The 25,074-nt window shown below is 41.9% G+C and overlaps 1 protein-coding gene across 1 annotated transcript in view; it reads right to left on the bottom strand.

The window, feature by feature from the left end:
- Positions 1-1,615: 1,615 nt before the first annotated feature.
- The window catches only part of LOC120517994 (alpha-N-acetylgalactosaminide alpha-2,6-sialyltransferase 1-like), a 43,070-nt gene continuing 19,611 nt past the window's right edge, over positions 1,616-25,074 (bottom strand). The window contains exons 3-9 of the mRNA XM_039740538.1: positions 21,116-21,278; positions 18,504-18,669; positions 12,961-13,099; positions 9,408-9,511; positions 2,691-2,774; positions 2,472-2,571; positions 1,616-2,352 (exon numbers count right to left, since the gene is read on the bottom strand). Coding sequence (XP_039596472.1) covers positions 2,182-2,352; positions 2,472-2,571; positions 2,691-2,774; positions 9,408-9,511; positions 12,961-13,099; positions 18,504-18,669; positions 21,116-21,278 — 927 coding nt within the window. The 3' untranslated portion in view covers positions 1,616-2,181. The remainder of the gene's footprint in view (positions 2,353-2,471; positions 2,572-2,690; positions 2,775-9,407; positions 9,512-12,960; positions 13,100-18,503; positions 18,670-21,115; positions 21,279-25,074) is intronic.

Raw genomic sequence — 25,074 nt, 5'->3', positions numbered from 1 at the left:
ATATATATATAATAATGAAATAATAATAATAGGGGCAGGCTGAATGTCTTATCTTTACTAAGTATAGAAGCAGATGCGTTATGTAAGATTTGTTGCTGCTGATTAACTTGTTTTGCCTTTGTTTTAATTGACGTGACTCAGACCCCTTAGTTGTTTCTTTTTCCTTAACGAGCAGCCAAACAATAATAAGACACAAAACAAGCCGCCATGTGACCAGCCAACTTGGGGGGAGGGGGGGGAAGATGAAGGTCTCAGTCATGTTGGGCTGCTCAGGTCACCAAAACATCTTGATGGTGGTCTTAGAAAAAACAGGAAATCAACAGACTGCTGTGGGAGAAGGAGAGCAGCGACAAGTCCTGATATTCATTAATGGCTTTAATTAGCAGCAAGAATTGGCTTCTCATTAAGAGACTGGTTGGAGTGAAATTGGCTGGAGTTTCACATTCAAGTTTAGCTGGTCATCTGTTGGCTTGTTTCACGTCTCATTTCTGTTTGGCTGCCATTTAATGAACAAAAGAATCAATTCAGAGGACTGAATCCTTAAAAACAGGGCTATTAAAGTGAATGGAAAAGGAGTTGATTAGCAGTGAAAACTGGTCACTGATTAGGAAAAGGAGTAGAATGAAAATCTGCAGCCACTGCGGCCCTCCAGGACTGGCGTTGGAAACTCCTGGCCTACAGGGTCTTCATTCACATAGCTATCAACAGGTCTTTCACTTGCTACTTCACGCTAATTCCCTTGAACAATGTCTGCCCTACTTCATTCTTACTTTGCTATTCAGTTCAATGAAAGAAATGCAGAAGCGACTTCATACCAATCGAGTTCCAAGGCACACCTCGGCGTCACTAAACCATGCAGCAGTTTTTAGTTCTCTCTGGGGACTACTGCTCTTCTCCATGGTTACAGAGGTGGGAAAGTCAACATCACCACGGTGGTAACCAGTATGCGGGGACTTTTCAAAAACGTCCCAATTCACTATTGTGGCGTGAAAAAGAGAAATATTGGAGTGCCCAGCAAGTTTTTCTCATTGCCAAGTTTCTTGGTTTTCCTTTCAATTTCCAGCACCAAAAATAACATTACATGGAGTAATCACTTATAAACTTAGAAAGCCAGAATGGGTGTGTGCTTGTTATTCAATTAAAGCACTACCAGTTATGCTAATAGTTCCATTAAGAATGTTTACCTGATTTATGGCGGGTGTTGCTTATAGTTTGTGTAAGCTCTCAGGTTGCACAGCTGCCAAACTATTATTGGGGCAAAAGAGGAGCAACAAGGGTTGGGCCAGCAGAATGCAAACTTCAAACAGGAGCCCAGTTTCACCTCTAAATAATGACAACAATATTTTAATGAAAGGAGGCCACAAGACACTCTGCCTCAAAACTTTGGTGCCTGTTTAATGTAATATATCCCCCCATCCCACCCCCAAAATTCAACTTGCCACAAGTTTTACCATCTTTGGATGCAGAGGGTGAATGGGAATGTCTACAGTGGATTTGGAAAGTATTGAGACCCCCTCACTTTCGGCACACTTAATGGCGTTGTAGGTTTCATTTTATGCGCCCGTCAGTCTACACTCAATAAATCCCTAGTGACAAAGTGAAAACGTGCTTTCAGAAAGGTTTGTAAATTTAATAAAAACTCAAAAAATGAAATCTTTCACTCAGTTTAGCATGAACCCTTATTCACTACAGTCATGTCGATTCAGAATGTCCAGCGTTGGCAGCATCACGGTGACGTTGGAGAGTCCTGACACAGAGGTCACCACTAAATGGGCGGCAGAGGGCTCATGTGGCGGCTTACACAATTTACCAATGTGCGATATTTTGAATTATATACCCACAGCCTTGACATGAGATAGAGTTATAGAGTTAGAGAGTTACAGAGATACAGTTATGGCTTTCTGGTTTGGGCTGTAGAACTCTGATATTTGGAAATGAAGATCCACGTGTCCTGCGTGATGAGTTCATCCTTAATTACGGCCGATATCAACTGTAATGCAAACTTTAGTCTAAATATTCAAACAGAACAAAGCTCTTAAAATAGATGAATGAAGTTGGGAAAAGTGAAGAAATGCAAGGCTGCAGTGGGTACACCTAAATCGAGGGCATCATGGAGTCCTCTTTTCATTTGTTTCCCTCCTTTTGACAAAGGAAAAGGCACATTCCTCTCTTCGCTTGTCTTCAGCTCTTGTGGTAGAGGTTGAAAATTTTTGCATCGTGAAACATCTTCCACAACTTGATCTCTAGCCCATAGTCGTGATTCGAATAGAAGATGGTCTTTTTGTACTCTTTATCATAATAATGGTCGGAATAGTTCTTGTAGTTCTCTGTGATGTACCCGTAAGCGTTGACCTGCCAAGACACAAAAATGCTGGCCAATGAATACCTTTGGATATCTTGTTTTGCTTGTTTAAGACACACAAAATGAGCAGCCTGGCAGGACCACCACTACGTCCACCCTCGTGACTTACCACATCACACATGTGAAGTGCCAACATCAAGCCAAATGCACCTGTCGTTGGTCGGTAGATGGCCCAGCTTTTGCCTTTCAGAGTTTTAGACTTAAAGAATCTGTGAAAGAAATTCAAATTTAATACGCTTCGCAGACAATGGTGCCCGGTGTGATCATAAGACACTCCGCACACAGAGGACATGAATAACTGGTTAGAAGAAAGATTGAGTAGGCTTACCTGTTCTTCAAATATCTGCTGAAATCAGGATGAATAACAAAGTACTTGTCCATTGTGAAGTGATCACCAAAGTATGTGGCTGGCCTAGACAAAGAAAAAAACAAATATACATTATTGCATAGTAATGGAAGGTTTGGATTACACCATGGCTTTGAATATGTCTTTCTTCTCATCATCTCTCTTGATTTCTTTGGACTGACTACTGACTTTATAGACTGTCCTTACAATTGTTTTCAGAATCGTCTCAATACCATGAATGTCCACTGTGTCAAAACTCTTCACACAGTACGCTATACAAAACACGCCTGAGCACATACGTTAACCACTTGGTGTAAAACACGCACTTCAACCAACAAAACACTTCATACTTCACCCAAAAGCGATTCCTGCTGCCATAACTGTTAACATCTGCTCCCTCTCATACAACACTCATTGTTCAATCAAGTTAAACACACAAAGCAACTGAAGCATCGCAGAATGCATTGTGAGGGACAGCTGCCATCCTTACCCAACTGGGACGCCCTCCCCTTAGAAGGACAGGAGTGGGGGCAGCTTCTTTAGACCATTGCTTCCCCCAAAACACTAGACGGCAGCAAACTCAGTCTGGGATCCCCGAAATGGGTGCCCACACATTTTGAGAAGGGTCTGGCTGCAGCCACTGTAAGGTGTTGAGCTCCACAATAAGCGGAAACACGTGACCTCCACAGTAGGCGGAAACGCGTCACGGCCACAGTGGGCAGACTTCCGTACTATTTTGTCTCAAGGTTTAGACACATTAACAATATCAAAATTTTCTGTTAAGCAATGGCAAGCTTTTTGCACGATGGAGTGAGGACGCCAAAGCTGTGCTTCAAGGACAACATGTGCCCATTTTCAGACCGAAAAAGCGTAAGTTACCAGAAGTCAGTCAGGTCAGTATTCACTTTAAACACTAGTGTAATTAGATGATTAGTGACTTTTGACTCACTGTTAAAATAACTGTTCTGCATCAGAGAATAGCTAAGTTGTTATCCCCATTTGCTTGACACAGTTGACACAGTTGTTCAAGATCTGCATACTGCTGTGCAGTGGGTTGTCCAAAATAAGGCGCTTTTCCATGGACACGTAACCACTCGGAAATATCTGTCCTTAAATAAAGAGGACCAGCAGAGGGTCTTAAGAGACAGGCTGGAGGAAGAAGACACTGAAGCAAGGGACCTCTTCCTCTTTGTTTTTCAGTGTGCGGAGGACATGGAGCTCTTTCTAAAGGCATGTGTTGAAGGGCAGGGACTAAGGGTCAATGCTATGTTTGAGATATAATGGACGGAGGGACGCACTGGCTGTTTGTTTTTTAATGTGTTGTTTTTTCAATGTAAATGCAAAATTACAATTAAACTTATTTCAAAATTTTGTTCACTTGTTTCCATGTTCATACTTATACTACTAGAAGTTAAAACTTGTTTGTACTTGTAACTTTAAAATAAAAAGCTTACAGTTGCTATTAACAGTAATGCATTACCTTGTAATCTATAAGAAAAGATATTGTCATATTTTTATACATTCTACACATTAAAAATCACTGTTAATTAGAACTATGTTTATTTCTCAGCAACATCAACAGTAACAAAAACGCAATTTAGTTTTTGCTGTCAAAGTCGATTGTTCTAAATTTATCTATTTTAAGTACATCCTGTATTTTTTAAACCTTTTATTCCAATACTAGACATTAAGCCCGTTACTACAGAACAGTAGTCATAAACATTAGTATGAACAGTCTATATTAAATGGCAAGGGACCTTGTATGTAGCTGTAATATGCGTCACTGTATTGTGTGCCTTTAATTTTCTCTCTCAGTAATAATGGTTTGTATTTTTGTAAAATGCCTGTAATTTTATCAGACAGTAATACAATGGAACCGAAGTAATTTCCCCCATAGGACTGTATGTAAATACAATTAATCCGTTCCAGATCGTATGAACTTTGTGTAAATATATATATTTTAAGCACAAATATCGTTAATTATACCATTGAATGCACAGCGTAATAGTAAACTAAATGTAAAAACCTTGAATAACACTGAGAAAACCTTGAATAACAGAGAAAACTAACACTGCAAGAGTTCACGCTATAGCCTTACGACCCGCTCGCTAAAAACACCTTTTTTAATGAGTTTTAAGCACAGGGAGAAAAATGAACATTTGAAAAATCCGTAATTTAATAAACAACCAAGAAAAGTAACATTGCAACAATGCACGCGTGCGCCTGTGTGTGTGTGTGTGTCTGACTCTGTCCCGTGCCTGTGTGTGTGTGCGAGCTTGTCTGTCTGTGTGCGTGTGTGCGTGCGTGTGTGCGCGTGCATGTCTGTCCCCCATGCGGGCCTGTCTCTGTGTGTGTGTGTGAGTCTCTCGTGTGCGTGTGTGTGAGCGCGCGTGCGTGCGTGACTGTCTCTTGCGCGGGCCTGTCTGTCTGCCTGCCTGGGTGTGTGTGCGCGTGTGTGTGCGTGTGTGCGAGCTTGTCTGTCTCTGTGGCGGGCCTGCGTGGGTGTCTGTGTGCGTGCGTGTGTGCGCGTGCATGTCTGTCCCCCATGCGGGCCTGTCTCTGTGTGTGTGTGTGAGTCTCTCGCGTGCGTGTGTGAGAAGGAGGACAATGCTTGTGCGGAGGCATGGAGGAGACAGAAAGGAAGAAAAAAGTTGCGCTGTACTGTCCTTTATTGTATTTGTGGCTGTGGTGGTGGGAAATGTTTATAGGGAAGAGTTTCCCACAATGAAAGACTCTTTGCCTTTTAACTTGAGTCTGAGCCTGCTTGTTTTGGGTGTTTGGGGAGCTAGAACACCCCCTGGTATCCATAACATATATTATCTTTTTCTGTATCCTCTGTTTTTCTATAGTTTAGTGTTACATTGCAAGTGAAGACACAAAACATGAAACACCCAGTCCACTGCAGCCCTAATGGTGAATCCATCCTATCCTCTGGATTTGGCCAGAAATATTCATCAACATCTGCGGTGGGCTGGCGCCCTGTCCGGGGTTTGTTTCCTGCCTTACGCCCTGTGTTGGCTGGGATTGGCTCCAGCAGACCCCTGTGACCCTGAAGTTAGGATATAACGGTTTGGATAATGGATGGATGTTCATCAACATTACACCGAATGGTTTCTCCAGCCATACACTGAGGAAAAAATCTCTTACAGTAGAGTGTCATGGGTGTGTGCCACTGTTATGTCCATACACCCAGCAGTCATTGCTTCTTGAAGTGACATCTGGTCACGTGGGCAGTAGTCACAACACCTTCCGTCTCCATGCAGAAAAAAAAAAATCTTCAATGCGATTGAGGAAAGGAGAGTATGGCGGGTGGCCGGAACAACATCATCATCCTGGGATGGGCTGTAGACCACTCTGTGACTTGGCGGGAATGATGAAAGGCCACGTTGTGCAATACACTCACAAAAATTCATAAACTTTCTCTGTCTTGTTCTCTTTCTGCTGAAAGCCTTTCATCAAGAAAAGTGATAAGCCGTGCTGTGTTGTATAAGGGCCCATGGTGGGCTTATAGCAGCTGCAGTCCATCACCAGATTTGCTGCACACACGGTGATGTTAGCCCACCTCTGGCCTGGGACATTTACAGTTGCCCTCTCCTAGATCACATTCCTTCCATGCCTATTGGTTAGGTTGAAACTCCACAAAGATGAAGGTGCACATGTCAATGCAAATGTGACCGTTTTGGTATAGAAGGTAACCACGCTGCACATTAGAAAACTGAATAAACATTTAATAAGATCAAAATGATTTGTCTATTTGAAGCATATGTGAAATTTCACTGGGGAGGTACTCATGAATTTTGGATGAAGTGCTGACTGAATGCATTTGGATACACAATTTAGTTCACGCAGTCTACTGATGTGGGGCTTGTGTTCAGTGTTTCGAAAAAGGGGACACGATATTGAGACAAGTCTGAAAACAACTGTAAAGGACTGTAATCTTTAATCACCATGAGTAACCCCAAGGATGGACATTATAATTACCAGATGTCACACACATGGCATGGGAGGCAGCTAGAAGGACCAAAAGAAGGTAATTCCACGCCAGGCCAGGGGATGTCGGTGTGCAATAACCCTTTCTCTTTTATTCGTATAGACCAAACACAGGAAATTCTGCCTGGCACCGCTGACATCACTTCCGGTTCCAGGCCCGCTGACATCACTTCCCCCGACCTGCCTTAAAACCCCGCCAACTTCTTTATGTGAGTCATTTCTGGTTTAGACTCAATCTATACACTACTGTGCATCCAATTTTGACTTTTGCAGCTGTTATTCAAGTATTTTTTATGTGCCACGCTGTATTATTTTTTACAAAGGTTATCCCCTTTGGGCTTGCTAATGGACCAGCGCTGTTTATTAGAAGTTCTTGGTCTCTTTGTACCGCCTTATATTGATGCCATTTGAACGTAGACATGTTGTGAGAGAATCACATATCTAAGGGGTCTCATAGTTATTTAGGGGAAGTGTAATTATTGCCCATATTAAAATCTAGCATTCATCTTCAAAGTAGCAAAAAGGGTTAAACTTATAATTAAACCAGAGAAAGGCAGTGTAGGCAACAAGGAGATAGAATGAGGTGATTCAGGAAATTGGCTGATGTCATGTTCTATCACGTAACGTAGGTAATGTTATGAGACTAAAATCTGGAATAGCTTACCAATAGGAATTTGCCAGGCTAATACGGTGGAGCACTTTAAAGCACTGCTGAAAACACATTACTGTAACATGGCTTTCTTATAGCGTCATCTTAGTTTAATCCTGATGCTCTGTATAGTGAATTAATTAACATTATTATTCATGGTGGCTCCCCAATCCGTACTAACCCCTACTCTCTCTTCTGTTCTTTTTCCGGTTTTCTGTGGTGCTGATCTGCTGATCTGCGCCACCGCCAGCTGATCAATGCACCGTGATGTCCCCATATTGATGGATTAAAGGCCAGAAGTCCACATGACCGTCATCCTCAGGTTCTTCCATGTGAACCCTGAATACAGTGAGAATAGATTGAGGTCATTTATGTTAGGTCAGTGGTTCTCAACCTGTGGGGCGGGCCACCCTAGGGGCGCGAAGTAAAAAAAAGGAGGGGCGCGAAGATGTGAAAAAAAGAAAACAAGGAACAAACAAAAATATGAAACAAACATCTGTTGAAGCCAAAACAAATTAACTTAAACTACATTCTGATACTAGAACAATAAATACAGAGTTAGATAAATGTCGATAAAAGTTAAGTAGGTATACAATGTATCTACATTTCAAAAAAATGTTAGGGGGGCACGTTTAAAACTGTTATGAAAACTCGGGTCGCAAATACTTAAACGCTGTATTAGGTAGAATGCCTAGAGGGGGCTGGGTGGTCTCGTGGCCTTGGACCCCCTGCAGATTTTATTTTTTTCTCCAGCTCTATGGAGTTTTTTTGTTTTTTCTGTCCTCCCTGGCAATTGGACCTTACTTTTATTTGATGTTAATTAGTGTTCTCTTTTTTTTATTCTTATTTACTTTGTCTTTTTTCTCTTTCTTCATCATGTAAAGCACTTTGAGCTACATTATTCGTATGAAAATGTGCTGTAGAAATAAATGCTGTTGTTGTAATACTGACCAGTTGTCACATACACAGTTTTCCATAGAAGAATAAAAGCTGAGCTTAAGAGATATGGACAGGACCAGGTGAGGTGAGGTTAGGTTGGGGGTATGCACTGATTTGACCAGAATGTAGTAAAATAAGACTTTTTATTTGGGTATGTAAGCCAACGAACCAATTGGAGTAAGCATTAATTCTTCACAGTTATGCAGATTCAGTTATCTCTAAGAATGACTCTGTCTCAGTTCTGTGACCACTCCATGGCATCTCTGCATGGGGAACCACCCCTTAGTAGACAAGGTTAACAGGATGTTTTACTCTTCATGAAGAGAAATTAAAGGCACAATGAATGAGCTTCCTCCTGCCTGGTTAATTGGGGTAAAATGAGCTATAGATATAAAGATACCTTCCACCATAATCAGCACATTTGTGAGGTAATGAAATTCTTGAGAGCTAATCATCTGTTCGTGAAACACATAAAGGGTGACGATTAGGAGAAAGAGCAAAGTCAAAAAGGCTAAGCAAGGGTCAAAGGGAGGTGGAATCAGAGCCAAATCGTAACCCAAGAATCAAGATTTCAAAGTAAGTAGTTTGCAATATGCGGTCTAAGCTCGGACGCTGGTGACTGTTTATTATGAAGGGTAGCCTTAATACCGGCGTGCCGAAAACACCATAAGCAGTGCAGTCCTGATATGTTTACACAATTGAGAATCCCGTGTAAGGTAACTCTGGGGCCTTTTCTTTGTCTTTCTAGTAGTTTCTGAACAATTAGACATCTGCTGTGTGAAAATGTTCCCTCCTGTCACAGCCTTTTCACGATTCTCCAGGTTGCCAAACGAATACTTTGAAGGATTATGCAATACACGGATTTCACTCACGTATTCTGGTGATAGGCCATTGATCCTTTATGGCACAAATGGAGCCTAATTTAATTACTAAGCAAAACATGTGACAAACATTCTAGCAAATCGGATCATATCAGATTCCTTTTATTGCCATTGCACTTAGTACAACGGAATTGCAGCAGTCCTAAAGGTGAATTCACAAATAATGGATAAAATTAAATTATAATACAGTACAATATAATGTCTCTTTGCCAGGTACTTCTACATACCACACAATCTTACCGTTTTCTGTGAAAGTACCCTTTAGAAACCGTCGTATTCTGGTAGAGGGCTTTCATCCACTCGTAATCCCGACGGCCTTCTGGGAGCAGAATAAACTTTGTGTCCTGTGAGAAGGAAACCATTCAAATCAGAGAGTAGTGTGACGTCCTCCATACTTTGCTCATTTTGTGGGTGTTCATGCCTCTCCAGGCTTTTTCAATGATTATCGATTGACTCAATTACGAAATAAGTTGCTGTCACTTCAGGAGGGCACATCTGCTGAACTCTCAGAAGAGCCGGACTAACAATGGCTTCAAGAGAAATCAACACCAAATAGATTTGTTTGAAAATGAGCAAACTGCATGAAGCAAGAAAGAATTTAGCAGAACTTGTTACGGCAGATGTCGTCCATATTATTGGCACCCATGCGTTTTAGGTACATCAAGTCCAACATAAAAATAATATGTACACAAACCATAACAAAACTGAAAGGTGTGCAAATGGTCTACTAGTGTGAAACTAGAAGCTTGTTGGCATCAGAGGTAGCTTACAAAGCTGGATCTCAAGATGGTAGACAAAGAGTACAGATAACAGGAGACTGTTCCACGTGGAGTGAGTTCATCAATGGCGGTGGTCCTTTGGATTGTTACTTTTTCTGATTTATGTTAATGACATTGACTTAGTGTAGATAATAAACATTGTAAAATTCTCAGATGACACTGAAATGGGAGAAATGTCAAGACAGTGAGGAGACGACAAGAGCGATTCAAAAGGACCTGGACGAACGCTTGGAAAATGGAGTTTCATGTTGAAAAGTGGAAAGTGCTACACATGGATGAAAGGATAGTCAATTATAGATACAAGATCGGAGACACCTGAGCTACAGTAGGAGATCTCTGAAAAGGATTCAGGGGTTTATGTTGACACCATGTTTTCATCGTCTGAGCAATGCACAGAAGTGATTAAAAATGCAAATAAAATATTAGGTTGTGTAATAAAAAGGGCTGAATATAAATCGATGGAAGGCATGCTCAGACTGTATAACACACACTAGTGAGCACGTCTGGAGTGTCGTGTGCAGCAGTGGTCACCAGGCTACAAGAAAGACATAGCAACGCTGGAAGCAGTTGCATCATGGGTCTTGAGAACATGTCCTACTGTGACAGTTTAACCTGTTTAGTCTCAAGCGGAGGAAGCTCCATGGGGACCTAATTCAGGTCTTCAGAACTCTCAAAGGCATTAACAAAGTAGATCCTGAAGAATTCCTTCGATGTAATGATGAATCGTGTCCTCATGGACTGCAAAGGTAATTAAGGGGAAGTGCATTTAGGACTTGTTTACTCAATGGGTTGTGGGAGTCTGGGACAAACTACCGAGACATGGAGTTGATGAAAAAGCTTTGACAACCTCCAAGAAGAACCTAGATGAGATATCTTAGCTAAACAAACGAGCCTGATGGACTGATGGTCTCCTCTCAGTATGTCATATTCATTATGTTCTTATGTGAAAGCTGAAAAGTTCTCATGACACGACCGTTGAAAGCCTTTTGAAAGGTTCAGATGATTTGACTGGAAGCGCTTGATTCTCATCACAGTGAAATGTGACTCACCTGCAAAACATTGCCTGAGCTCATATGATATGAAATAGCCAAAGAATGGTTGCTTTTAATGTCTTAAAAAATTGTCTCTTTCATTCACTGTTAATTTCTGACAATGCAGTAGATAAGACAGAGGTTGAGAGCATCAGAGCACCTGTTGGGCTCACATGCGCCCCCTTCAGGGCGGCACGGTACTGTCTGCCTCACCTTGTGCCTTTTCACGGCGGTTTTATGTCCGATCAGCAAGACTAAATATGTCACACACATTCATTAAAGATATTAGACAGACTGTGAAAAGTCGGGGTGTATAATAAACAAATCTGTAAACGTTATATTGGCGACATACAGAGAGAGAGCAACAGGCAGCCCCAATTGCAGGCATCAACCCTGTCAGCGATTTTGACTATAAAAATGATCCAAATCATTGGAATCATACGGAAAACAAATTTATAGCTCAGACTAGTGGACACATTTATTTTATGTTATCATTATTAGTTTTTTTTTTACTTTTCATGATGACAGGCCTCCCCTGACCACACATCCCTGGTATCAGGGCACCCTAAAATGTCGAGATCCGTAGAAAACTGGAGATCAAAATTTTTTGACAAACCTAAAGCTTTCGCTCCTTCATCATAGACGATAGATTATGGTATTAGAGGGTATAAGGCAAAAATGGCACATCTGACCCTACCTAAAGAAACCAAATTGTGGAACGACAAAACCAAAGGTGATCTCTTTGGCAATGAAGGACAAACAGTTTATTTGTAGATTGTAAATTGAGTCTATTAAAGAAAAGTTCACCTCGCAGTGTGATATGTAGCTTCAATTAAAGATGATTAAATGTTCCATAATGTCATGGAGCTGAAATGCTGCATTTGGTACAAGAGATTTTAAACAAATTAAGGGAAGCATGAAATCAGAGTAGAAAGGAATGTACTACCCAGTGTTATGGGTCAAAGTCATGGGCACACCAGCAGGACAAAAACCCAAAACAGTCCAAAAGCACAGTACAGGGTGGTCCAGATCTAATTATGCAGATCCAGATCGTCTGGATGACTTTGATTTATGCGGGGACGATTCCAGTTCAGCGCCAAGACGATTCTTCATGTCGTCAGTTCGCATACTTCTCGATGGTCCCAGATTTTTCGGGTGATTTTCTATGTAATAAACTTAATAAGTCATAGCGTAATGAAAATTGCATAATTAGATCTGGACCACCCTATAAGATGGTTACAAAGGGGAAAAAGGGATTGTGTTCAACTGGCCAGTGATGAGTGGCAATCTCAGTTTGGAAAGAACTGAAATCGGCTAAAAGAGGAATCTTAAAAGCACTCAAGAGCGAGAAGGAATTTCAGCTGAAGAGTAAGAGAGATGACCAACAGAAATGTGCAAGAAACTTCTAGATGGTTAGATGGTCTAGATGGTTACTAGAAACATTTGGAGGCCGTCATCATAGCCAAAGATTGTTCAGCCAAGCAGTAATGAAGGGATCTTTAATACTGTCTGAGTCTTTTCTTCATTTTATTCTTTGGATAAAAAGAAAACTACATGCAATGTGTAGGGACACCATTTTTGTTGGAGAACTTTGGTCATCCTATTAAAATGTTCTTATGAACAAACATTGGCATATTTTCCATTCTTTCTGAAGATATTGTAGATGATATAACTAAAAATATATATATATATTTTTTCATTTTTTCATTTTTATTACTATTTAATTTAATATTGTTTCTTTGTATCAGTAAACTGCTGCTGGATTATGTGAATTTCCCCTTGGGATTAATAAAGCATCTATCTATCTATCTATCTATCTATCTATCTATCTATCTATCTATCTATCTATCTATTATATAGTGCCTTTCATCTATCTATCTATCTATCTATCTAAAATGCAAGGGTGCCAATAATACTGTTACTGCTCTACAACACAGACCCCCTATGGGCTTTGCCCGCAGGCACTGTTTCACCAAGAATTACCTTATCCACTGGCACTTTGGTAAAGCCATCCTTCTTATAGACGTAGAGTGAGGCTGTCATCGTGTGTGCCGTATGGACGTAAAATGAAGTTTTTGAACCAACATCTGTCTCAAAGCCTTTGATTATTGCACCATTCACCCTACAAATGCAAAATGGAATGTTTAAAGCACTTCATCCACCGCAAGACATGCAAAATTTCTGCAAAGCTACATTTACAGAGGAGTGAGACAAGATCAGAACTTTGTGAATTTCCTCTTGGGAAGTATCTATCTTTCTATCTATCTATTGGAAAGTTTGGCTCTTCTTCTCTGGCAGTAAGTGTTTAATATCCCACCACAGAAATCCCCATGTCCATAAATCAAAGTTATAGGAAAACCCCTCTGGAGTCTTACTTGTACTCCATGACATCACTATTGGACTAGTGCCCCCAGGGTAATCACTTCTGGCACACTGGCATGTCATCATTGCCCTTGGCACCTCCTCTTCATATGTGAGCAATCCACTAATGGGTGCCAATACCCTTGAAGAGTATCACTTGATCCATATTTTCATTAACATGGATCCCCCTCTGGCACTTGCTGGTACCTCTTTCCAAGCCACCACAATGCAAGGATAGAAGTTCACAAGAAGGTCCTGGGTCAGCCCCGCCCACTTTTGGCCTTCTACTGGTCATCAATGGTAAAAGTGTGTGTGTCCGTGCGTGTGTGTGTGAGAGCGGCCCAAGAAAAGTTCTCTTTGATGTTCACTCCCAAGAATTTGAATCTGGAGACCTTCTCCACAGGTTCATCATTTATGAGGAATGCACTAGGGACAGCTTTTTCTTCTCTTCCTAACGTCTGCCACAATCGGTCTGGAGAATGTTTTTTAAATATTTGGTAGTAGTGTCACACGTTTAAAACGTTTGATTTACATAAGTATGTAGGATATGAATGGACTCTATAGATATAAATATTTTCTAATATTTTTACATTATTTATATTAATAGATTAATGTTTTTATGAAAGATCTACATTTTTTTAAGGAGTTCAATACTGATTTGAAATACTTAAAACATTTAATAAATGAAAAACGTGTTTTTTAAAAGAAAATGCAAGTGGTGTCTGTGAATTAACAGTCTTTTGCCACTTCATAATGTAATAGAAATTATGTTTGCTTTAGGGGTATTTCATGCTTTTCTTTTTTGCACCCTGCTCGTTTCGCTCTCCAACCCTCCCTGCCTGCGCTACACACCATCAACTTCACGTCTCTACCGCTCGCGTATGTGGATTTCACTTTCACCAAACAACAAATCTTTTAATTCTCATGGATATGCCTGTTCATCGGGAAGAAACACTACTTTTCCCTGATGGCAACACAAATTAGACGATCAACAAGTCTCCATCTTAAAGTTTAAAGCTAAACATTATCTACATACTTCTGTCATATCATCCATCCATTATATCCTAACACAGGGTCATGGAGGTCTGCTGGAGCCAATCCAAGCCAACACAGGGCACAAGACAGGAAACAAACCCCGGGCAGGGCGCCAGCCCACCGCAGGGCACCCACACGCACTAGGGACAATTTAGGACCACCAATGCACCTAACCTTTATGTCTTTAGACTGTGGGAGGAAACCCACGCAGACACAGGGAGAACATGCAAACTCCACGCAGGGAGGGCCCGGGAAACGAACCCGGGTCTCCTAACTGCAAGGCAGCAGTGCTACCCACTGTGCCGCCATGCCGCCCTCTGTCATATCACCTATGTCCATATATTTGATCTCTTTTCGCTTTTACCTTTTCGTCAATATCACATTGAATTTTGATTCCATGTTTGGAATGACATCATGACAATGCAACGTATAACTGCCCGTGAGTGAATATCTTTTCTGTCTCTCTACACGAACTGTGTCTGACAATAGCATTCACACAAATGAGAAGTGATTGAGCCGTGTGCGTGATTATAAATGTTTTAGATGTGGGCGGGATTTTTCCAAATCTCTTTGCATAAAGTCTTGTCTCGCAGGGCTTGAAATTTTCTCTCGGAGGATTTCACTTTCACCAAACAACAAATCTTTTAATTCTCACAGATACGCCTCTTCATTGGGGAGAAACACTACTTTTCCCTGATGGCAACACGAATTACACGACCTACAAGTCTCTGACTTAAGGATTAAATCCGAACAAAATATTCAATCTCTTTTCCCTGTTCCGTTATTTTACCGAGTAATAATTTTCATTTGTTAGCGCTAATGCGATCTTTACTATCATTTTTCTAAGACTTTCGAATTTTAGTACTTTCATCATCTCTAACCTGCTCTTCATGTGTATCGTGCCAACGTTTTGAACTCTTTACTGCGTTCTACTTTGTCATCTACTCTTTGTCTTTTATTTCCGGCCCCAGGTGTGGTTAAATCTCTTGGCACAAAGTCTCGTCTTGTGGGACTTGAAAGTATCTCTCTGAAAAAGTCTCGTCTCGTCCCAGGATTTTTTTTTATTATAATAGAGAGATAATAGTCATTTTAAAGTTTTAAAGGGTTGCTGTACTTTTTACCTAATTTTTAAGAATTTTTTTAACGCTTTGTCAGCACAAAATTTCAGGTGAGCCACCTGAGTAGATGTGCACAAACTATGAAGGTAATCATTTGTAAATGTCTTATAAATATAATCTGCTGAAGCAACAGCAGTGTAAGAATGCGCCATTATGAACTTTTTAAAATCCTGCATGTATTAAAATTATGTGTTTACAGTAGGCGTCATCTCTTCAGATAATTCAAATAATCCTCACCTCCAGCTGAGCCCCTGATGTAGAGGTTAGCTTCAGGGGTTACACGCTATTGATGTTGACCTCTGGTTCTTAACTGCGGCCCACCCTAATGGATACCTTATATTATTGAAATAAAGCTCAAATAAAAGAAGTTTATTTTCTCAAAAAAAAAATTTTAAGGCCACAGGCAATGTAAATATGTAAATAATAATCAGCAAATACCGCAATACGTCTGCCCTGCCCTAAGCAACTGCCATCTGCACGTCGCCTTTCCTTAAAGGATACGTTTGGCATTTTTCATGTCGAGCTCATTTCTACACAGTCCCGACATCTATTAGTGAGTTTCACACATTTAAAAAATAACGGGCCTGTTCCTACATTTTATAATGGAGGTGAAGACATACCAACACCCAACACGCAGCCCGTCGCAAAATTTAACAATACGCAAAAATGGGATAACTGACTCTTTGATGTAGTAAATAAAATAAAAAAGTTCAAAACTCCCCAAGTTTCAAAACTGGTTGAAAAACTGTTAAAAATGAACGGTCCCACGTATGTTTTGTAACTTGTTGAAAAAAATAAATAAGTGATTAAATTGGCCACAATTACAAAAAGTAGGCCAGCAAACCAAAGAAAAGCAACATTTTCTGCCATTTAAATATTGTTATTTTAATATTGTAAAGTAATGTGAGATTTGCTTTAATTGTAATTTTATATTACGAACATTTTATGATAGTTGACGGGACGTGATGTAAATACGCATTATTAAATACCAGTAACTCATGATAACGTGCCATGAATACACTTGACCTGAACATTCCTAGTTTTCCTCCTCTTTCTCTGTACGTTTAGCATTTGTTTGCTCGGAGGTTGATGCACTTGCTGCCTCTTTTTCTCCACCCTAGCGGCCCGCTTCTTCTCTTCTTTTCGCGTTAAAAGTGATTCAGTCAGTTTTTGTGTTGCAATTACTTAGTGCGTTTTCTTTATTTTTTCACTTAAGCTGGCACTTAAGCTCTTCAATCTGCCTCAAGATTGATTTAAGATATGAAGAGGTAGGGGAAGTGATGGCGAAGGTGGCAGGGATGAGAACGACACCCGTACGCATTCCCCGCCCGGCTGCCCTGCTGGCCGCTGGCGAGAGTTGATTCTACAATAAAATGAAATAAAAAGAGGAATAACCTTGGAGGTCGATAATCACCCCGAAAGTGTACAGTAGACGTCACGTAGTACATGTGTATCAAATTTCAGGTCCATAGTTCAAACGGTTTGCGAGCTACAGGTGACTTAAAGTCCTGGACCGACAAACGGACAGCCACAGTAGCGCATTATACAAGAAGATGTAAATGTGTTTAGTTGACTTGGGACGTGATGTAAATACGCTTTATTAAATATGTGAATGTGTTTATCGATTTGGACAAGGCTTATGATCGAGGGCCACGTCAAGAGGTCTGGAGGTGCACAAGAGATAAAGGAGGACCAGAGAAGTGTGTGAGGATTGTTATGGAAGGAAGTGTATGAGAGCGTCAGGACTTGAGTTAAAAGTAGTGTTGGGGTAACAGACAAGATCTTAGTTAAAGGAGGTCTGCACCAGGGATCTTCTTGAAGTCCTTACCTCTAGGATATGGTTATGGACGAGTTGACTCATGGGATAACGGACTGATCCCCTTGGTGTTTTCTTTTTACCGATGACTTTGTGTTGTGTAGCTCCAGAAAAGAAGAGGTGGAGAGGAAGTTAGAAGAATGGAGAAGGGCATTGGAAGACAGAGGACTGAAGATAAACAGGAAGAAGAAGGCAGGATATCTGAAGTTTAATGATGATCAGGATTCAGAAGTTAGCCTGCAAGAGAGCTATTGAAAAGATAGATAGATAGATAGATAGATAGATAGATAGATAGATAGATAGATAGATAGATAGATAGATAGATAGATAGATAGATAGATAGATAGATAGATAGATACTTTATTAATCCCAAGGGGAAATTCACAAAAGAGTGGACAAGTTGAAATATCTTGAATGCGATGCAGAGATAAGCCACAGAGTGCATTGTGGATGGAACAATTAGAAGGAAGCATTGAGTGATCAAAGAATTAAGGCGAAAGTTAAAGGTGAGGTTTTCAACACAGTGCCAAGACCAGCAATGATGTATGGAGCTGAGACACGGGCAGTAAAGGGAGTGCAGGAGAAGAGGTTAGATGTGGCAGAAATGAGAAGGTTGAGATGGATGTGTGGTGTTGCAAAACAAAATGACAGGATTAGAAATGCGACAATCAGAAGTGCAAGAAAAGTGGGAGAGACTTCTAAGAAAGTATAGGAGAGTAGGCTGAAGAGGTATGGACGTGTGATGAGGAGAGACAAGGAATGTGTGAGCGAAAGAGTGATGCACATGGAGGTAACAGTGACAGAGAAGAGGAGACCAAAGCAGAGACAGATGGATAAAGTAAAAGAAGATCTGAAGAAAAAGGGTCTGACTGACAAGGAGGTGCAGGACTGAACTGTATGGAGAAGGTTGATCACGTAGAAGTGAGAAAAGATGAAGAACAAGAAGACATGATGAAAATATGAAGCAACATGGTGTAACTTTTAGATCATTTGGCACCCTCAGCCTAAATGCCAAGCTCCACCAGTGGTAGTGGCTCGAAGTCTTAAATTGAGTTATAGACACTTCTTTAAAAAGCTTGCACAAAAATCCTACTTGTACTGGCAAAATAGAGGCAGAGTCTGGAATGTCTGCATTAAGCAGGCAACAAAATGTTCACTGGGTCTCCTCCTTTAACTAAAGCCCTGCAGTAACAAACCTGAAGACGTAATCGTGAGAATCGATTTCTTGCCCCTTCCGAGACCCATTGAGGATTCCGCCATTGCCCACTGCGGCACAGCGGATGCAGCCATCCTTGCTTGTAGGAGTCAGCAAGAGCTTCTGTTCAGTTAAGCTAGGCATCACTTCCACAGCTTCCTTTACATCTAAAATAAAACGAGGAGAGTGTCAGCCGTTTTCTTTTTTCTCACATCCAATCTATTGCAAGTGAAAACAGTTTTCACCCAGTTTCATCACTCAGTGGAAGAAGGTTGACTGAACCCATCAGTGGGCATCTCCTCCTCCTCCTGCGAGGTACCGAACAGGATAAAGGGGTGTGAAAGGGCAGCATTGGGGCTCATCATCTTGAGGGCTTTGGCTGGCTTTTAACCTCTAGTGTTTTTAGTAATTATTTATTGACCCGTTTTTGAACTTCCACCATCACTTGTTTTGACGGATTATTTGTTTCTGAAGAACGTTTTGAGCACTGCACTGTTTCGGACACCTTGTTTCGGAATTGCTTTGAAATAAAGCACTTGTCACTTTTGCGCCTACCCCTTGCTATGTCTGTGTCCTCATCTGCTAGGCTCAGCCATCAGGGACGTCATTGGCAGTGGTGGGTGCAAGAGACTCCTGTAGGGAACTGGTAGTGTGGGGCCAACCCGCACATACAGGACACAGTGCCTCACTCGCTGGCACTTCTATATTTTGCTGGTTGGAATGCCCGGAGTATTTCCTTGCAAACCGGTGGCATTTGGAGTCAGTCGGACTCTCCTTTGTAGCAGAAGAAGCTGAAACACCTGGACTGTCACGTTTCAAGAGCTCATATTGACTACTTGAGGACCTGTTTGCAGATTTGAGCGACTTTCAGGTGAGTAAAAGAGGAACGTATCGTATACTAAATGTACAAGCTGAAAGAGCCCAAGAACTATTTTATTAATTAAAAAGGTAAATTATACAATGAGCGGTGGAGCTGATGTGTAATCAGTGAAGCACTAAAACAAAGAGATGTTTCACAACAAAATGTCAGAGTCCTCTTGGGTAGGATGGACAGAAATCCACTTATCTACAAAGGTATTGAGACCCCTTCACTTTCTGCACATTTTATTGTGTTTCAGACTTCACTCTAATTGGATATGTTGTCCATATTTGCCCATCAATCTATGTGCGATTACCCATATTGACAATGTGAAAACCGCCCAAGCATATAAGTACTCAGACCCCTAATTCAGTACTTTTGCAGAAGCCCCTTTGGCAGCAAATCCAACTTCGAATCTTCTCGATTAAGTCCCCACGAGTTTTCTTCTTTGTGTTCACCCCTTTCCTGTACATGTGAGTGCACAAGAAGAAACACAAGCAGTGGCCTGATTCTATCCAAGTGGCGTCACTAGGGATGGGTGAGGACCACAGTGGGTGATACTATCAAAGGGGGTCCTGCCCATGTGGCTCACTGTAAAAAAACGTGTTGTGCAGTGTTTCTGGCTGAAATCACCAAAGGGTGGGGGATGTCGACACCCCCGGCTCGATGAAACAATCAAGCATCTACACGGCATTACTAGATGGAATTACCACAATGCAATGTCTGGCATGCACATCTGATCACCAGACAAGCTATCCCCACGTATGTAATAACCACATCGGGTCAAGATGGGGCACTGCCACTAACAGCCTTGTCGTGTACTTCTTCCGTCAGTCGGGAGAAAACACCCAGTGAACGTAATTAACCCCATCCCATCCTGTCCCGGGGCTTTAAAAGGGATGGCAACCCGAATGGAGGCATCCTTTGGCCAGGGAGATAATGTGAGGACAGAACCTCCTTATTCAGAAGCCTGACAATTGGGGGCATGTTGCTATGTGGCAGCGATTCTGCTCTTTTCACTCCATCATGCGTTATTTTTTGTTTATAGCAGGATTAGTACTAAACGGGGAGGGCCGTGTTGACACCCCAAACCTTTTTGACTCCCTGTCTCTTCTTCTCTCGGCCATAGCATGTTAGAACCTGAGAACAATCTAGATGAGAACAGGCCATTCGGCCCAACGAAGATCGCCAGTCCTATCCACTTAATTCTATTAAAACATCAAGGCGAATTTTGCAAGTTCCTAAAGTCTTCCTGTCTACCATGTTACTGTACTTGGTAGCTTATTCCAAGTGTCTATTGTTCTTTGTGGCCTTGTTTTGAAGTATGATCGACCCTCTATTAAAACACTCTAGTCATCAAGCCATCCAGGGGCCACGTGGGATGTCTTGCTGACTGCACTGGGTGACACCAACCCTAGTGATGTTACTGTTCTGCACCTTTCAAATTTCAGCCTGCCATTCACAATCGGAGTTGCTCCAGTAATTTCAGCCCAGCCTTGAGTCCCTCAAATGTCCCTTTCTTTTGCTCTAATTGTTTCCATTGATTCTTTGCCCAGGGCACTGATTTTTTTGTTAATCTTTTGTGAAATTGTCAAGGAACTTGGATAGACTATTTGGAACCTGATCTGATTCATTCATTTCTTCTCTTGGCTTAGGACATTCCACAACAGCACCTTTTCCAAGATGACCCTCAAGGCTGGTTGCTCGGCTGCCTCACACTATTCGAGCGAAGTTGCCCACAAACAACATTTCACCTTTGTAGTCGGCCCCCATCCATCCGTATGGAGGATTAAACTTTTCCAGCCTCCTCCACTCCTTCTCATTGAAATGTTCTTTGTGCATGAAGAATCCGACATTGGGGATGAAGGCTTCCTTAAACCAACTGACCTCCGACTTCCTTAGATTTACTGGGCAGTTCTGTGGATAAAGAAAAATAGATTGCAAAGATCAGTATGGCTTACTGTTTTCTGTATCGTTTATCTAACTTAATGGCTTCTAAATACCAATTAGCAGGCACGTGCTACTCAATCACAAAGTCCGTTGTAAAGGAAAAGCCCATACGGTAAAAGTCATAGGTGCTACAACAGCCATTTTGTTTATCCCATGAGGTCCATCCTGCTGTCCACATCGCCATGACGTCTGAGCCTCTGCAATGGCTATCGTTAGTCTGTCCTTCTAAGGGTGACCCTCAGAATAAGATGTCCACTGAAGAAAGAGAATTCCTTTATTCGGTGCATCTGCAATGGTTGGGACTGAGCAGGCCAACACAGGTGACACTTGACTGCCATGAGAGGGCCGTCTTCCTCTGATGTGCAAATTCAGGTCCAAGTGGTTGTGTTTCCCTCCCCATGGAATGGTGTTCATTGGCAACTGAGTTAAAAACGAGGTGAGACACAAAAAAAAAACGGATTGAGGTTGGGCCTTTCCTGGAAAACTGTCTGGAGGTCGGCCGGACGTGAATCATAGAATGATATCCCTTCCTACACAACCTCTCAAACCGCCGACCAGCTATGTATATCCTGTGAATAGCCCAGTCAGTATTTGCGCAATAATCGCTACACTAGTTGCCACGATAATGCCGGGTGAAAAAAATCGAACAACAAATCAAAATCAAATTTCTCGTGAAATTGAACAAAACGGTCACAGCAACCTATGGAACGATAAAACCAGTGTATGGTGATAACAGTTCTTGAGTGGCACAAATGTTTCAAGGAAGGACAAGAAAATGTGGAAGACGTTTAACGCCCAGGTCACCCACGTTCGTCTCGGACGGATGAAAACATCAAAAAACAGTGAATCAGATTGTTCAAAATGATTGTCGTCTAGAGTTGGCTGGTATTGACGAGGAATCAGTGAGACGCATTTTGCACAAAGAACTTCACATGACAAAAGTTTGTATAGAAGGTGACAACGTTTGGAATGCTGTAATTCATCAATAAATATTTTTTTTACCAATCCGGTTATTTTTGTGTCTCACCTTGCATTGACCACCATAGTCCATGTTGCGAGACATGGACACTATCCAGTGACCTGAGATGAAGACTGGACTCCTTCGGTGCTGTGTCTCTTTGGAGAATCCTAGGGTACTACTGGTTTGATTTTGTGTTGAAGGAGTGGTTACTCATGGAGTCCCATGACCTGTATTGTGATGGAGCATCAGTTACGGCACTAAGGCAGTGTGGCACAATTACCCGAGGACCCTCATAGTTGAGGACCAGGCCAAGAGGATGCCCATGTAACACCTGGTTTAGGCAGAGCGATGGTCATTTCTGGAGGGTGGGACTGAACCGTGTGTCTGCCTGAGGGATTGTCAGCCGAGATCAGGAGTTGTACCAGTACATGCTCCCCAACCTGACCTGACTTGACCTGAGAGCCCAAGTGATGATTCAGGAACTTTGGCTGCAAGTGGTGACATTCCTTAAAGTGCCATATTCTTTGTAACTGGTTTGGTCCAATACTTCAATAAGCTCTAACTGTAAAGAACTTTTCTGATCCCAGTTACTTACAGTCAATCGTCGCTTTCCACAGATTCCATTCCTGTGGATTTGCTTATCTGCTGTTATAAAAGTGTAACAAATTTCACGACACCCGCAGTCTACTTGCACCTATCTCACAGCAGCAAATCCTGGGACTGAGCAACATCAGGTCTGTGATGTCCTTAGATGTCCGAGGTGCTACACTGAATATAGGGCTTACTACAGCTTTTTGTGCTGCCCCAGGCCAAAAGTGAAAATGTTGAGCCCAATCTATGGAGTCTTGATGGCAATGGCTATACTGTGCCAGTGGAGGCCCGGCAATGCCAGCAAGGCATTCTTCTGCTGGCCTAAACAAAAGTCAAAAGCACTGACTTATGTTTTATTTTAATATTTTTTATTCATATATTTTTCCATGAATATGTATTAAATAATTCCCAATAGTCTGTTCTCTTCATTTCATAGCTTTTCGCTTGGTCACGCTGCGCCCAGTAGGGTATGTTTATATTAGAGTTTTTTTATCCAATCATATTTCAGCTATCCTGTGTTGCCAGGGTAAAAGAAATCTGCCTTGAGCCTGCAGAATCAACAGTGCGGGCGCCTGTGGCTTGAAATAGATGGCAATGAATCTGGTGCTTTAACCAATCAGATTTTGAGTTGGGGTCACCGGGGCCATCTAACATATATATACGATAACGTTGGCATGTCCTGTGATTGGATCGTCAGAGAGCGATCTGTAGCAACCAACCAACCATTATCCAACCCGCTATATCTTAACTACAGGGTCACGGGGGTCTGCTGAAGTCAATCCCAGCCAACACAGGGTGCAAGGAATGAAACAACCCTGGGCAGGGCGCCAGTCCACCACAGCTGTAGTAACCAGTTAAAACATATTCGTGTCGATCCACAATGGCTGACAGAGGATGCTTGGCAGCGACTATCCCAGTGTCCAGTGCTTCTGTCGAGCGGACTTTCTCAGCCCTAAAGGGAATTAAAATACGACTGGACATACTTGACTTTTGTCATTAGACTTTATAGCTATCGAAAAGGACTTATTTTTGGAACTAAACTGTTCTTGAAGAAAGAAAGAAAGAAAGAAAGAAAGGAGGATCGATTTTGTGTACAAATAATCAGTGTTTTTGGTGAGTACAATGCATTTTATTTATATTTCTGATATTTTTGTCATTTTATTAGGTTGATATTGGTGCTTCTGCTAGAGGTGATGTATGTGGTGCATCTGTGGCTGCAGTGAAAGGAGACTTGTTGAATTGTGTTCATTGGGTCCCTTACTTTAGTAATGGCATTTATTCTCGATACATGAGATACCTGTCTGTGATGCAATGCCCTGTTATACTGCATTTTTGTATAATACTGATGGTTTCTGGTATCATAATGATGATACTAAGCGGTGGATTAATTCAGGTAGGACACCACTTAAGGCCTAGGTGTGAAATGCACGGCCTGCCACTCGTTGTTACACATGCACATCTCCTCATGGGCTCCTCACGCGGTATGTGATAGCCTGAAAGGGGGTGCTGTTGCTAACATTCTCTTCTCCTTCTATCCTCGCAGCACCAGTGAGGGCACTTAGCCCCGCCCCTTCCAGTCCATGTGACATAAGAAGACCGGCTGCCCAGAAGGAGGCACCATTTGCAAATACAGCAAACCACCGGATGGACCTCCATGTGAATGACCCCTGACTTCCACAGCCAAGCGGGCTGCTTATTGAAGCCAAGAGGCATATTTATGTTGGAATTTCTATTATTAAACCCGGGGTGACCCAGGTTTGTGTCCCAACTGTTCTTCTGCTTTGCAACCTGTCATCCCTGCACCCTGCCACAACATATTTTTGGAGATTGAAGAGAGATTCCCACACTGGGCGAGTCGTACACAGATGTCAGATCCAAGAAGCGGGTGAGTGGGACAACTCGCAAGTTCAACAGAGTCTAGCCGGAGACCTCCAGAGCTCTTCTCTGTTGAGGAGCAAGTGAAATCGCACAAATCTTATGATGTGTGCCGTCCTTTGCTTTATACATGAGTGACATCACCTGGCAGAGCGGCTCATTTGCATCCTTCTTAACGCACCCATTTTGAAGGTGCACTGTGCTCTTCGTTCTGGTGAAACATCCTTACACTACGGCTGGAATTAGGGTTGTGGGAAGGTCAGGTGACTCATGAATACTGACGACTTTGGTGTGGCCGTGTATTCCAGTAGGCATGTCATGCAGTGCAGCTGCCTC

Source organism: Polypterus senegalus, chromosome 17, assembly GCF_016835505.1.
Source record: "Polypterus senegalus isolate Bchr_013 chromosome 17, ASM1683550v1, whole genome shotgun sequence".
Classification (NCBI taxonomy): domain Eukaryota; kingdom Metazoa; phylum Chordata; class Cladistia; order Polypteriformes; family Polypteridae; genus Polypterus; species Polypterus senegalus.
This window is presented reverse-complemented; position numbering and strand designations above follow the sequence as displayed.